General features: G+C 39.8%; 1 protein-coding gene across 1 annotated transcript in view; it reads left to right on the top strand.

Annotated features, from left to right (window-relative positions):
- Positions 1–16,515, top strand: part of NRAP (nebulin related anchoring protein) — an 81,011-nt gene that overhangs the window by 22,166 nt on the left and 42,330 nt on the right. Inside the window, exons 10-15 of the mRNA XM_077349797.1 lie at positions 1,031–1,135; positions 6,330–6,446; positions 7,759–7,863; positions 10,501–10,605; positions 11,284–11,388; positions 14,248–14,346. Coding sequence (XP_077205912.1) covers positions 1,031–1,135; positions 6,330–6,446; positions 7,759–7,863; positions 10,501–10,605; positions 11,284–11,388; positions 14,248–14,346 — 636 coding nt within the window. The remainder of the gene's footprint in view (positions 1–1,030; positions 1,136–6,329; positions 6,447–7,758; positions 7,864–10,500; positions 10,606–11,283; positions 11,389–14,247; positions 14,347–16,515) is intronic.

Raw genomic sequence — 16,515 nt, 5'->3', positions numbered from 1 at the left:
TGTTCCCCCCATGGCACTGAAAAGCCAGCTACCAGCTGCCCAAGACTCGGAGCACTACTTGTGCAGAGCCTTGAGGCTTGAGCGGCCAGTGGCCAGTAGCCCCCTGCCCCTCCCCCCCACAGCACCAAAAGGCCCCCTCCCCCCTGGATGGTAACGGCCTACCCCAGTCCAGCAAAACCTCGGAGGATGCTTGCACAGCCTCCAAGGCTTTGCTGGGCCAGTGCAGGCAGGTCCATGGTCCCCCTCCCCCCAAGTGCTTCAGGCCTGTCCCTGCCCAGCAAAGCCTCAGAGGCTGCTTGTGTGGGCCTCGGTCAGGACTCCCTGAAAGCCGCTCAGAAGCCCACCTCCAACCTAAGCCACATTCTACAGCGAAATGGTGGTAAGTGGCATTGCCGGATTTGTGGGGGGTGAGTCTTAGGGAGACTGGCCAATCAGAAGGCACACAGCAAGCTGTGTACCTTCTGATTGGCCTCCGGAGACCGGAATCTAAATCCAGACACCCCGGACAGGTCCTGGACAGTACCCGCCCAGGAAGCTGTTTCTGAAATATAAGGGAGGCAAAGTGTTAAGGATTTGTCACATTCAATAATGTATATACTCATTATCATTTAAAAAGTATGCATAGGGAAGTAAGTAGAGTATTAGTATCACCTCTCAAAACAGTCCTGAAAACTTTAAGTAAAGTTTAAGTTAAGTTAAGTACTAACCTCTAAAAGTTATTTTAAAAACTGGCAGCATCATAGGATATTTTTAATTACATTCCGACTTGTCATACATAAACTGGGTTTATTCACATTCTGCTTTCTTCTGTTTTTTACATTATGTTCTAATAAACACAAACAGAAACTGTAATCGTAAATATACTTTCTTGGTAGTAAGGCCCACTGACTCATATGAGACTTGCTTCAGTGTATGCTTTTTGGGATTGCTCTCTGAGAACTTTGTTGAGTAGCAAGATTGGTAATGAGATATATGCACAAATAAATACCACACAATGAGGAAATAATAAAAACTGCTGAATATTCTCCAGGATTATATGGATGATTATGAGGAGCACAGGGGGAAAGGAAGCTTTCCTGCTATGATTACCCCAGCATATCAGAATGCAAAGAAGGCCAATGAACTGATTAGCGATGTAAGTATGAAACAAGAAGTACCCAATGTTGGCCAGATGCAAGTAGTTGCTTATTATAAGATTCTGTGGGATCTATTTGAGCATTGGACAGAAACCTGAAAAAAGGGAATTCTGTTGATTTTTACTAATTTTTGTGACAGTTCCAGTGATGCAATATATAACAATTCCTGCCTGAAAATGCTATTTTAATGGGTCTATAAAGTGGTAATATCAGTATGTTTTCATATGTGCACAAAAATCTGTTTTGAGTTAGAATTACTGGCAGACTGTTATAAAAATATAGTAACCACATCATATTTTTTTTCTGCTTGCATTATAAAAACTTGCACAGCAGGCTTTGTCACCCTCTCTTTTGCCTTGCAGTCAACTTCTCTGGCTGGGGTCCAAGGACTTGCACAACCAGTTTTACAAGACAAAGGGAGGTTGTGGCTTGAGTGTCTGCATAACATAAAACAGCACACTTTGGAAAGGGAATGTATTTCAAAAGCATTTTTGGATTTTGCAGGGAGTTCTGCTGTTCAGAGAAAAACTTCAAAATTCTCAGATTTTTTGTCATATTGTCATAAACAATAAAAAGGCCTGGTTTAAAAGGCACATTTAAGTGTGATTGGGAACACATTCTCACTCAAACTATCTCCTTTCATCCGTCTATCTGTCCATCGTTTTCTAATGGGAACCCAGGGCCTTTCTCCATGGCATAAATTGATTGTGATACTTACACCCCCCCCCCCCCCGAAGATGCTGTATTCTGGGCACTTCACATGATGTTGTCAATCTCCCGGGTCCGGCCAGGAAACTTCATGCTAAATCTGCCATTTTAAAGTGCAAGTTGTTGAAGTGCCGTTCTAATTGTTCCAGTTAGTATGTTGTTGTTATTGTTATATTGATTTTGATATTGATTTTGATAGTGTTCTATGTGAATGTTGAAAAATGTTTTATGTAAACCGCCCAGAGCCGTAGGGAAGGGCGGTATAAAAATATAAATATAAATAAATAAATAAATAAATCCCCAAAAGTGGATTCACCAACCTAAAAATCACTTTCCCCCAGCAGACAACCAGCAGACTACATACCAAATAAATGTATGGAGGTGAAGAAGCGCTATCTCTGCCTCCGATATCCTGCCCTGGCACTCCCTCTCCCTTCTTCCGGCGATGGGATTTTTGTTAAGTGAATTGCCCGGAGCAATAAATAGGTGTACAAATGTGCAGGCAAAGCCAAAAATATTTTATCCGCAAAGTTTTTACATAAATCATGCCTCTCTAAATTCCCCCCACCAAAATCAGGAACGAGATTAATTTTTTAAAGATTCAAGACTTGTGATTCCATAAGGGGTGGCATTATTAAAAGCACTATGCATCTATAATTAAATGCATAGGCATTTAAACAGAGAAGTATTAATTTAAAAAAACCTGGCGGTCATCGCAGGACCTTTAAAAAAGGAAAAAGGGGATCGGCTGCCTGGCTTGATTGACAGGTGGAAGAGAGTTGTGGATAAACCGCGTTGCTCTCTTCCGCCATTTCCAGCAGCGCTTGTGGACTGTAAGAAGTGCAAAACGTTGGCAGACTACAGCAAGATGGTAAGAAGGTGAGGAATGGCCAGAGGTATGAGAATATTTAGCTGGCGTAACACCATTCAGCTGGCGTAACACTATTTTTTCAATGTGCGGAAATGCCCCCAAAGTGCCTTACAACATCATTCTCCCCTCTACATTTAATCCTTAAAACAGCACTTTTAGGTAGGCAAGACTGAGTGGCTGAAGCTTCCATGGCAGAGCTAGGATTTGAACCAGTCTCCCAGAACCTAGTCTAAGACAGATCCAGGTGGGTAGCTATGTTAGTCTTTCTGTAGCAGTAGAAAATAGCAAGAATCCAGTAGCACCTTAAAATTTGTGGCAGAGTATGAGTTTTTGAGGGTCACTGCTCACTTCTTCAGGTACTGTTAGACCCTGGTCTTAACTCTTACCACTATTTCTTTTCCTTCTCTCTCACATGCCAATTCCCTCTTCTGTTTTGTGATTTTTGTAACCCAATGGTACTCACACTGCAGCTCATGAAGAGCAACATTTGTAGTTACTGTCAATCAAAAGAGCTGCTTTTACTGCCATCCTTAGCATGGGGCCTGAACCTCTGGTTGACTCCCAGCTTTCCTATGAGTCAGTGGGCGAACCACCTGCCTATCACAAGCTCCACTGAGCAATCACATTTCCCACTGTCCTGAAATATGAGGTGGTGCTACATGAGGGAACAGTGCTCAGAAGAGCCACAAGTGGCACATCAAACCAGCCAAAATTCATGACAGATTTTGGTTCATCAACCAGTTCATGCCTATCCCTTGTTGGAATTGAACACTATCTTAAATGAAGACATGCCCAAACAAATTTGAAGAACTAGAAGTTTTATAGTGCCATCCTAAACAGAATTACATACTTCTAAGTGCACAGATTTTAATGGACCTAGATGGATATAACTCTGCTTAGGATTGCATAATTAATTTTCCAAAAAGTTGCTGTACTTAACTTGCCTAAACATATTCATTAGACACTGAAACTAAAATTCCAGGCTTGTCCTAATGAGAGCAAACCCTGGAAATTATGTCTATTGGGATATTTCTTTATTTTAAAACCTACAAGCAAAGGATATTTGGTAGCCCCTCCTCCCCAGAATACATATATTTAAAAGGTTAATAAAATCAGAGTCCAGTAGCACCTTTAAGACCAACAAAGATTAATTCAAGGTGTGAGCTTTTGAGTGCTAGCACTCTTCATCAGACAAGAACTGACCATCATAACAGTGAGAACAGTGAGAACATAACAGTGATGGTCAGTTCTTAGTCTGAAGAAGAGTGCTTGCACTCGAAAGCTCACGCCTTGAATAAATCTTGTTGCACTTAAAGGTTACTGGACTCTGATTTTATTGTGCTGCTTCAGACCAACATGGCTACTCATTTGAATTTAACAGTTTAGTTTATTATAGAACTACTCCCTACCTTTCTGAAGCACTCTGCCTTAATTCAGACTGTAACTGCCTCTTTTTCTCTCATATCCACCTGCTGGCAGATCAGGCAAACACTTATTTTGCAGTCATTTAGACCAGGACAGTAAACCCTGTGGTACCATAGTAAAAGGTAAAATGTTAATATAGTAGTTAAGTTGTTGAATGTATTTAAAACTAAGAATCATATAATCATGTAAACAATAATTTATATGAAATTTGTAAACTTATAACTGTTATAAAACTACACAAAGATTTATTTCTCTGTGAAATCTTCATGCATCTTAATGGCAGCTGCACAGAATTTGGCAGTACATAAGGTGATTTGCAGGTTCTCATAATTTAAGTTTTCTTTTGCTGTCATACCCAAGTATTTCTCTAATGTAAATTGTATTATTTTATCTCATAGAATCATAGTCATAGAGTTGGAAGGGATCTCCAGGGTCATCTAGTCCAACCCCCTGCAGAATGCAGGAAATTCACAACTACCTGCCTACCCACAGTGACCCCAATTCCATGTTCAGATGATCCCCCCCCCAAAAAAAAAACAGAATTCCTGGACAGTCTGACCTGAAGGAAATTCTCCTCTTGACCCCAAAGTAGTGATCAGCATTTTCCTGGGCGTGCAAGAGACACAACAGCCAAGCATGGACATAATCCCTTCTGCCCAGCCACTTACAATCTGCTTAAATTCGCAGAATTAGCATTTCTATGACCGTTTATGCACTGGAGGTTTCATTCTGGGCTGCAGGTTGGAGTTGTGGCAGGTTGCCCTACCTCTTCCTGCACCCACATGTGGGAGCATTTGGCCCAGAGCACCTCATCCGCCCCCGATTTGTGTTCCTGCACAGAAGCTGGGGCAGTGAAGTTCCCAGTGCATAAACGGTCTATTAGGTGACTGTCTAGCTTCTGCTTAAAAACATACAAGGAAGGAGAACCCGGCACCTCCCTAGGAAGCCGGTTCCATTGAGGAACCGCTCTAACTGTCAGGAACTTCTTCCAGAAGTTTAGCTGAAATGTCTTTTGAATTAATTTCATCCCATTGGCTCTGGTCTGACCCTCTGGGGTAACAGGAAACAACTATATGGACTCTCTCCAGTTTGTCTACATCCTTCTTCAGTTGTGGTGTCCAAACTGAACACAGTATTCTAAGTGAGGTCTAACCAGAGCAGAGTAAAGCGATGGCATCACCTTGCATGATCTGGATACCATACTTCTTTTGATACAGCCCAAAATTTGATTTGCCTTTTTAGCCATCGTCACACTGCTGACTCATGTTCAGTGTATGGTCTACTAAGATCCCTAGATTCTTTTCACACATACTAATGCCAAGATGCCATCCTATAATGATGCATTTGATTTTTCCTACCTAAATGCAGAACTTTACATTTTTTTACTATTGGAATTCATTTTAGCCCAGTTTTCCAGCCTGTCAAGATCATCCTGCATCCTAATTCTGTCTTCTGCTGTGTTTGCTACCCCTACCAGTTTCGTATCATCTGCAGATTTAAACAGCACCCCCTCTGCTCATTCATCCAAATAGTTTATGAATATGTTAAACAACACAGGATGCAGGACAGATCCCTGAGGCACTCCACTTGTCATTCCTCTCCAAGAGGATGACGAACCATTAACAAGCACCCTTTGAGTGCGATCTGTCAACTAGTTATTGATCTACCTAACAGGAATAGGATCCATACCACATTTTACCAACTTGTAAACAAGAATATCATGTGGAACCTTATCAAATGCTTTACTGAAATCGAAATAAACTATATCAACAGCATTCCCCTGATCCAGCATGGTAGCAACTTTCTCAAAAAAAGAGACAAAGTTAGTCTGCCATTACTTGTTCTTGAGAAAGCTGTGCTGAATGTTATATATGGGGCTGTGGAGAAAAGGTTGCAGGTTGTTGCCTTCAGCCATGTTTGAATAGACAGCATAGTAATTCTGTCTTCACCTTCCAGCATCCCTGTTTCCAAGTGCCTTAATACATTTGGTATACCACAGGGAAGCTGAAGGATCTGCTGGCAGATCATTCATTTCAAATCCCATCCTGCAAATACCTTGTAAATTAACAAAACATTTGTAGCCATCAGCTCCCATGGAGGAAATAACAATTAACTATTAGCAAGCAACCATGCAGAGGAAGAATGGCCATGGCATCAATTACTTCTTGAGTTTATCCTTTTCTTCTTAGATAAAATACAAGAAGGACTTTTCAAATATGAAAGGAGCAGCCCACTTTCATTCCCTTTCAGCCCAAGAAAACCTTGTTCTTAAACAAGCCCAGGATACGAACAAGCTATATAGTGAGGTAAGATGGCCAAATATTATGTAGGTTGATCTGGAAGCGTAAAATGCAGTGAACAATTATTTGCATGTAAATTTAGCTATCAATACATAAAAGCAAGCACACACTTTGCAAATGGTGTCCCACATGGCAGAAGAAGTTGGTCTGCAAGGGTTTCTTTTTCCATAGTGGGAGCAATGAGGATGTTGCACACTTGTGTCTGCTTCCCAAACTGCTCTGGTTGTATTAGAACAACAAAACAGCTTCTACCCATGGCAGTGCTACCCTACCCTGTGGAAAATGTGATTAGAATTTCAGTTTACAAGTGAAATTTCACTGTAAAATTAAATGACATCTTACAGATGTCCATTACTGGAGAAATTCTATGCACAGGGCAGGTAATCCAGGGTAGCAGCAGTAGGGCAGCCTTGATTAAGCATGACGCTGCCATCATCCCAGCCCTAGTCTGGCACAATGCCCCGGAAGCCCGTTGTAAGGGAATGCAGAAACTTCCGCATTCCCTGGGATGCTGCAGGCACCAGTGGAGGCTAGGTCGGCCTGGCACCATAATCTGTAGAGACTGCAGAGACACCACACAACCCTGTCAGCTCTGTGGTGCCATGGAGCTTGCTGGGGAGTTCCCCCACCCCCACCTTGGTGGGAGAGCGGCATGCTGCTTCCTGCCATTGTGCGGTGGGGGCCCCATGCCCCTTGCTACCCCCCCTGCTGCTGCCGCTTCCAGGCAGTGTACCAGGCTTTCCAGCCCTGGCATTTTGCACGTGTGCTATGCCGGGCCAGTCCGCATATGCCAAGGGATTCCCTCCCCCATGTATATGTGAAAGTGCGGGGGCATGCTGCCCTGACACAATCCCCATCAGCAGCCTGGTGTGGCTGCTGCTGTGCATAATGGGTCTTTGGATATTATCAACAGTTTGAACTTTGTTCAAAAATCTGCAGACATTTTGCCTGAGCAGCATGTTACAAATTTATTTTTAATTTTATTTTTGAGAAAATTTAATGGCAACTCTTCCTATGGCTTGAAGTTTCATTAAAACCAGGGGGATTAAGATTTTGGTGAATAAATCCCAGTTGTTTCAGCAGGATTTAGGCATACCTAACTAAGCGATATGCTCCATGCCCTTGCTGCTTAGAGGAGGTTTCAGATTGATTGCCTGCATGGTGAGCTATCTTATGGTTCTGCCCTTTGCTTTACTGCATATGCAGTATCACTCTCAGGACAGAATCCTGTTTCTGTAATTGCTGCATGTAAATAATATTATTTGTAATAAATGAATACGTTTGCATTTTTAATTGCTTTTAAAATCTGATTCATAAGGTGGAATACAAGAAGGATCTAGAGAACAGCAAAGGACATAGTATCAACTACTGTGAGACTCCTCAATTCAGGAATGTTAGCAAGCTCTCAAAATACACCAGTGATGTAAGTCTTCTGTTGTTTGCATGCCGTTCCCCGAAAGCTTAACTTAGCCACCATTGGAATCGCAGTGTGTACACATGTGAACTCCAGATAAGAGGAGGAACCCTTGGTTAAATAAGAAAAAGTGCTGGTACTTTGAATATAAAAACCATTACAGGAAAAACAGATTAAATATTATTAATCACTAATCTAATCAAACAGTGCCTATTAATTTTTAATGTTAATTGACTCTTTTTCATTTACTTTATCTATTATGCCTGTTTCTTAATTGGTTTTTAGCACTGCTAGGTAACCTCAGTCAACCCTTCTTGTTGCAAATTATAGAGCAGACTATAAGCAAGTCATATTCTACCATGAATGGAAGAAAAACATTTTGTTATATACCACAGCTGAATTTGGGACAGGGTAAAAGCCAATATGGCTCAGAATGGCCGAGAGCGGGCATTAAACAAACAAGAGTACTGCAAAAAAGAGTGGAATGCATTTAGAAATGAAGAAGTGCTTAAGGGGGTGGCAGGTTACAGTGGATGAGTGATAGGGTTGTGAGTGCCCTGCATAGTGCAGGGGGTTGGACTAGATGACCCATGAGGTACCTTCCAACTCTATTATTCTATGATCCAGTAACAGTCGCCTCTTTATTAACCCATTCTGAGCCCAAATGCCTCTAGGACACCCCAGTACAAGCATTAGATAAACAAGAAAACTGCAAACAAACAGCAGAATGTATTACAGATACTTGAGAACTGTATTTTAAAAATGAAGACGTGTAACTTTCAACCCTTTATTAACTTGTTCTGGGACAAAATCCATCTGGAACACCCTGGAACGGGCATTAAACAGACAAGAGAACTGCAAAAAACAGCAGGATGTATTACAGATACTTGAGAACAATATTTTAGAAATGACTCTAAATCCTTTATTAACTTGTTCTGGGACAAAATGCCTCTGGAACACCCTGGAAGGCTGGAACTTGCGAACAATATTTTAGAAATTAAAAAGCAGATCTCTCAACACCTTTATTAACCTGTCCCAGGCCAAAATGCCTCTGAAATAGGCCAGAATGGGCTTTAAACAAACAAGAATACTGGAAAAAAAAACAGCTGGATGCATTACAGATACTATTTTAGAAATGAACAGACAATATTTTAGAACAGACAATATTTTAGAAATGAAAAAGTGAAACTCTCACAGCTTTTTTAACCCTTTCCAGACCAAAATGCCTCTGGGACACCCAGGAACAGACTAGAAGAGGCTTTAAACAAATAATAGTACTGCAAAAAAACAGTGGGATGTGATAAGGGCACTCCAAAACAATATTTTGGATCTCTAAACTCAGACATGCTTACTGGTGGAGCCTCTCCCCAGGATGCCTGCCTACATGCCCAGCAAATTCTGTGAGGCTTCATATTCTGGAGAGAGGCACTGTGAATTTGAAGCCTCTAGCTGGCCCAAGGTTTGTTCTGTCCGCTCCTGAACCTGTGAGCAGCAGCTACCCAGCACCTCTCTGGAAACCTCTACTCAGGTTGGAATGCAGCCACTTAACTGTGGAATACTTCCTCCCCTTTCCCCAACATTCGGGAGGCATTTTGTTCTGGAACGGGTTAATCTGGACAATATTTCTGTGTTTTGATTTCCAAAATATTGTTCTGGAATGCCTTTAATGCATCCCACTGTTGTTGTTTTTTTAAAGTTACTATGGTTTGTGTAATGCCAGACTGTCCTGGGTTTTCTGGAGGTATTTTCTGGAGGTATTTTAGCCCCAAACAGGTTAATATGTACACAATATTTCTACATTTGGATTTCCAAAATACTGTTCTGGAATGCCTTAAACATGCCCCACTGTTTTTTGAAGTTCTATTATTTGTTTAATGCCCGTTCCAGCCTGTTCCAGCAGCATTTTGATCCAGAATGGGTTAATAAAGGGGTGAAAGTTAAATTTCTTCATTTAAATTTTTTTTCTTGCATTTCTGCAGAGCATCCCACTGTTTTTTGTAGGACTTTTGTTTGTTTAACACCCATTCCGGGGTGTTCCAGAGGCATTTTGGCCCGGAACAGATTAATAAAGGGGTGAGAGTTATACGTGTTCATTTCTAAAATACTGTTCTCAAGTATCTGTAATTCACCCACTGTTTGTGTGTGTGTGTGTGTTGTTTGTTTAATGCCCATTCTGGCTTGTTCTGGAGTGTTAAAGATAAATAACAAGAGTTAATTGTAAATATTATAGGTTACTTACTCAAATCAGTACTCTACCAAATTATTTGTATAGCCAAGTATTTACTGGACCAATTTTTGAAATAAAGATACCAGATAATTACAATAGCTTTGTTGCTCATCGCAGAACACTTTTAAAGCATGTGTGAATACAAATCAATCAGATTGAAGAATGTAATTTGAAATTAATATCCATTATGCAGTTCATCACATTATCAGAAAAAGAAAAACCAAAATATCTGTTATCAAGCATAAAAAGTCAACTATAATTAATTGCATCAATAAATATCCATGCCAAAAATAACATTACATTCCTTCATTGAACATTAATTCCTGTGTGTAACTCCCAGCCAGGATTGTACATTGATCTTCGCTCCACTTCCCCCCCCCTTTTCTTCATAAAATTGAGGGATTTGTTTTTGTATGCAGCTCAAATACAGAGAGCATTACCAGAACCAGAAAGGTCACTATGAAGGTGTTGGCTTGGACCAGCGTACCCTGCATGCCATGAAGGTTGGAAGTTTGGCAAGCAACGTAAGTTGGTTTGATTCTGCCTGAAGAGATGCAACAATAAGTGTGTGTGTGTATGGGGGGGGGGGAATAAGGAATTTCATAAATATTTCTGAGCATTAAACAGAATAAAGACGCCAATAATAAATTTGCCATGATTGGATAGCATAATGTGGCCATATTATGAGGGTATTGTTGCGACAATAACTATTGAGATTGGACCCTAAGATTAGTATGTTTAGTTTGAAAGAAAGATCTGTCTCTCATCTGCTATTATGCAGCCTCTCTCATGGTCAGTCTATTTACACAAAGCAATCTTTCGTAAGCAATTAAACCTGGTTTAATTGTATTGAGTTCATTGAGATGCCATTTCATTACATACTGTGTCTTGAAGTGCATTATTTACAGATCTGTAAGAAGCTCCAGAACTAAGCAGGAAGATAAAAGGGATGTGTCACAGGTGGAAGTTAAGTTAATGCTCCCACGGTTGGCACTGGATTAATTGTGCAGCTGAAAAAGAATCAATTAGCAGCTAAACTATGCAAATAATTTCATTTTCTTTGGCATTGACAACAGTGTGCCTACTTTGTTTCTTGTGTTTAATATTAATCTTATTGTTTCACTTTTTTCTCGTCTGCTAATTTTTCAGAACAAATGACAGCTTTAAAAAAGTTGATTGTTTTTGTTCTTCTTGTCTTCCAGATAGCCTATAAATCAGACTATACACATGATGATGTTGATTACAATTACCCAGCAACACTCACTCCTTCATATCAAACAACAAGGAAGCTGGTCCCTTTGAAAGATGTAAATAGCCTTCTGAGTTCTCACCCTGTTACTTGAATGGTTCACCATCCTCTGCGGGAGGGAGTATGATTCATGGTGACAAACATAGTGGATGACAGCAGAGTCCAAAAAGAAAAAAAATTGTTTTTAAGCTAGCAAGATCATGAAAGCTCAGGAGCCTGGAAATGACACACTAAGCATGCGGTTATGTCAGTCCTCTCCTCTCTAGTTGTCACCCAAAGGTCATTACTGCCACTGTTTCCTAAAGCAGAGACTTGCAGTCTTTTGTAACTAGAGCTGAATGACATCAACATTTAGAGCAAGAGATCAAGAAAGAGCTAGTATTAAGAAGCCTCTTTAAGTAAATGAAAGTGTGCAGCTTAACATTATTCCTAGTTAACAATAGTAATCAATAATAATAATAATATTAATAATAATAATTCATAAAGTTTCTGAAGGCCAAAGAGAAGTTGTTGTGAAGCGGTGTACATGAGATCTCACAATAAGTAATAAATGTACATTGGAGCTCCCTGTGCAAAGGGATTCATGGAAACTCTTCACTTCTCTAATTTCCTTTTCTGTAAAATGTTTCTAAGACGCACTTTAGACCCATAAAAATATTTGCTTGCTATTCCTTTCACATACTGATTTTTCTAGTATCCTACCTACCGCTCCAATATATCTTTAAAATTGATTTTTCTTTTTGAAAGAATCACATTAGGCTTGATAATAAACCACATTGGGTTCTAGGGCACCTGTTGCAGTCCCCTGACCTAAGGGCATGATGGGCTTAGATTGGTTAGTTATCTACCATTGCTTTAGCCAAAGAATATTGGGAATTGTGGTTTGGTAAGCATGCTAAGAGTATTTTATTAGAATTCCTGAGGTACACTAGGACCTATTACTTGTGGCGGTGGCCATGCATGGCCGCTGACAGTTTCTTGTGGTGGGGCAGGATGCCCCACTGATTCTTGAGTATGAACAGGGTAAGATTTTCCCCTCTAGAATTATGGAGCTGAACAGGGTGTTTTCTGTCCCTGCCAGGATACCATAGGCAGGGGAGGAGCCAGACCTGGAAGTCCTGACTCTTCCTTGTGTGCATGGGCCTAGCCCGTCATGGCTGCCGATGGTGCCTGTGGCAAAAAAGAGAAGGCAGAAACATCTGCGTCCCCATGTTGCAATGCACCAGAAACCTTAAAGTGGACCAGAGCCTGGAGGAGGCTGGGCTGGTGCCAACATCATTCATAAGCAGAGATTAGCCTCACTGCCATGTAAGTGCTAGCCTGACATTTCCTCCCCGCGAGGAGTTGGTCTAGGAGGACTATAGTGTCCAGAGTTCTGTGAGTGTGTGTGGGACATAGGTTATTAACATTGGCCTGTTTAAGTAGAGTAACATAAAATCTAAAGTATTCTCTTGTCCTGTGTGAAATTGCTTTCACAAAAGGACCGCATCAGATTCAGTGCATCACTTATAATATGTGGAAGTGTTTTTCAATTCCTAACCTGGTCTAAACCAGCGGACATTCTGAGATACTTTTAAGTGTAAGATAGAACATTGACCTAACCAGTAAAATATTAATCCAAAAATAACCAGGGCTTAATTTTTTGTTTCTAGAGCTAAGAGCTAGCCTTCCACTCTTTTTTTAATTACATCTAGACTATGCATTTTATTGGGATCATCACTTGGGCAAATTCAGAATATAAATGAATAAAATAAAATACAAATAAAACTCACTACTTTTTCAGAACTAAAAAAAGAAAGTCTGCACACAATTAAGTATTCAAAGATTCTTAAGTACATGTAGAGAAAAAATAAATTCCTGGTTTAACAACCTGATCCTGTGACTTACTGTACTTGAGGGATTTTCATTACTGTACTTGATGGATTTTCATCAGATGCTGAAAGGAAACCATTACTTGCAGGTGAATTTGTGTGGCAAACTCAGAATTTCCCTGAAGCTAGGGCTCCTTCAAAATTTGAGGTACAACAGTTGCAGTAGAAAATATTGTTTGTCTTTAGAGTGTTACTGAACTTCTACTTTATTTTGCCACAAAAACATGACTATTCCTTGGAATTATAAAGGAAATTCTGCTAGAAACTCAGATCATACAATATTATCTCATAAAGAGAAACTGTTTTGGTTGTATTGATCATCTTTTTCATTAAGTTACACATTTTTAGGAAAACGAAACTGTATTCTTTGGCTGTAAATACCATTTGACTCCTCTAGTCCCTTTCCATCAAAATAATAACCCTCTTAGCAAGCTACTTCTGAGTAGCATACAATGTGCTGTTTAGCAAGGAGGTAATTAAACAGAGTGAATATTAATGAAGGCCCACTGAGGATAATAATTGTATCCTGTTGAGTGACGTGGATGTTTTGGGGAAGAATAGGCTTAACTTGCTTAATTTGTGGATTTAATAATATACTTTGGATAGTATAGTATTGTTGCCAGTACATTAATGTATTAGCATATTATTGAGCTTACTGACTTTGAAATAACATTTTTGCCTTATTACAATGCATGTCGAACTTTTCCCATTAAATGAATTTCCCTATTTCTTCCATTTAAAAATCTTAATTTAATATTGTTTTAGTGGAATGATAATTTTTATGCTTCTCTTCCAACAAAAACTGTTTTAGTTTCCATTATTTAGCTTTTTTAGTGTGAGTCGAACAGAAGATATAGAAGGAAAAATGAGGATGCTGATTTTATGTGAACACTTCATGAGTGAAACTGCATAATTGTAAAAAGCTGCTTGGTTTCTATTTTTAGTTACTGCTTTGTACTTTTCTCTCTTAATCAGCTATATCTGTGCACATGGAGAATTGCTTTACTCTATCCTGTTATGATACGTGCGTTTTTATTTTAATTTAGGTTAACTACAGGCAAAATATAGATAAACTGAAGTATAGCTCTGTTACCTGCACACCTCAGATCATTCAAGCAAAAATCAATGCACAACAGCTTAGTGATGTAAGTCATACTGCCCGTTGTTTGTTTGTTACATTAAAGCTTGAGAACTATAACATAGTTAAGAAGGTATCTTGCACTTATCACATTGCTAAGAGTTATAAGGAGTTTGTATTCTTTTTTCGGGATAATCTCCTTGTCAGAAACCAGATGCCAGTATCACTTATCTAATTTCATATTAATTATAAACCATAATAATTATAATATTACTTTGTGGGGAAAATTTAAGATGCCAGCCTTTTCATTAAACTGAACTCATTTGTCTTCTGCCTATAAATCCTCATGCTCAAAAATATGTTGAACGATAAGGTCTATAACAGAATTCACACTGACAGGCCAAAGTAAAATTTGAACATTCTGCTTATTGGGGTTGCCAATCTCCAGATGATAGCTGGTGATCCCTGGCCCCAAGGAAGCATGTTTGACCTCAACCAGGGCCAGGTCATTCTCTGTCTGTCCTGGTTGCCACCTGATGGAATGAGCTTCCAAAGGAGATCCGAGCCCTGTCGGAGCTAGCACAGTTCCACAGAGGCCTGCAAAATGGACTTCTTCCACCAGACATGTGGTTGAGGTCAGCTAACTGAAAATATCTGGGCCCTCAGAATCCCCTCCCGTTCAGATATGCCTGTTAATCTCATCATGGGGCAATCCTGATTTCACTAATGGGCAGGTTGAAATATTAACAGTTAAATGGTGAATTGTGTTAATGTTATTGTTGATTGATGTAGTTACTGAACTGTTGTATCTGTTTTCATGTTCCCTGTAAACCACCCTGAGTTGCAAAGGAGAGCAGTAAATAAATGCAGTAAATAAATAAATAATAAATAGCTGAAGATCTGCTATGGCAACTGATCTCCAGGTGACAGAGATTGGTTCACCTTGAGGAAATGGCTGCTTTGGAAGGTGGACTGTCTGGGATTATGCCCCATTGACATCCCTCCACTCCCCAAACCCCACCCTCCATAGCCTCTACCCCCAACAGCTCCGGGTTTTCCCCATTCTGGAGCTGGCATACCTATCTTTTGTGCTTTCTTCTTAGTTTGCCTGCTTGACACTTTCAGACACTCAGAATTCTCCAATGCCTTTCTTCCATGTACAGGACCAGAAATACATTTGTTACCCATAAATTCTCCTTTACATTGTTAAGATGAGGATTTGAAGCTGAACCTTCAAATGACATTACAACCTTTTCATATCTAGTTGAAGTCAAGATACATAGCTGGTATGCATGGTGGGATTATACAGCAGTTTAGACCAATTTATTTTATTTGTGATAATGTGACTATAAGGTGATGGTAATGTAATGGAATTTTGTGTTTCACTCCCTGGTTTTCGGATAGATACAAATGGGTAGCCGTGTTGGTCTGAAGTAGCACAATAAAACCAGAGTCCAGTAGCACCTTTAAGACCAACAAAGATTTATTCAGGGCGTGAGCTTTCGAGTACAAGCACTCTTCGACAGACTATGATCTTCTTACATGACAGGAAATATATAGCAAAAATCAGTTCACTCTATATTCCCTTATATATATTCCATGTCATGTAAGAAGATCATAGTCTGATGAAGAGTGCTTGCACTTGAAAGCTCACAAATAAATCTTTGTTGGTCTTAAAGGTGCTACTGGACTCTGGTTTTGGGATGACATAGTTGTCAGCAATTCCCTTGCAGGAATGTTTCACACTTTTAAGGAAACAGATGGAGCCAGCAGCAAATGGTGGGGTGAGAGTCTTTGGTCACTGACAGAGAGTTTTATTTCTCCTATGTTTTTGTAAACTACAACTGAATTCCAGGGGACTGATTGCCTGTTTTGGCTAAGAATAATCATATGGCTATATTTAGATGTGTGACACAGTTTACGAATGTAACAGAATTAGTTTTTGCTATATATCCCCACTATCATGTAGGGAGTTCTTAGTCTGAGGAAGGGTGCTTGCACTTGAAAGCTCACGCCTTGAATAAATCTTTGTTGGTCTTAAAGGTGCTATTGGACTCTGATTTTATTGTTCTACTTCAAACCAACATGGCTACTCATTTGAATCTTGAACTGTGATGTTCAGCTAAGCCCATTCCCTAAAATTACACAGACTATTATCTTAAGTATGGTCTCATAGCATTGAAGATGTAGGCAAGAACTTTATTTTTCTTTTGCAAGAATGAAGGATTTTAAAACT

Source organism: Paroedura picta, chromosome 8 (assembly GCF_049243985.1).
Source record: "Paroedura picta isolate Pp20150507F chromosome 8, Ppicta_v3.0, whole genome shotgun sequence".
Taxonomy (NCBI): domain Eukaryota; kingdom Metazoa; phylum Chordata; class Lepidosauria; order Squamata; family Gekkonidae; genus Paroedura; species Paroedura picta.
The sequence above is the reverse complement of the archived record's forward strand: the minus strand, read 5'-3'. Positions and strand labels throughout refer to the sequence as shown.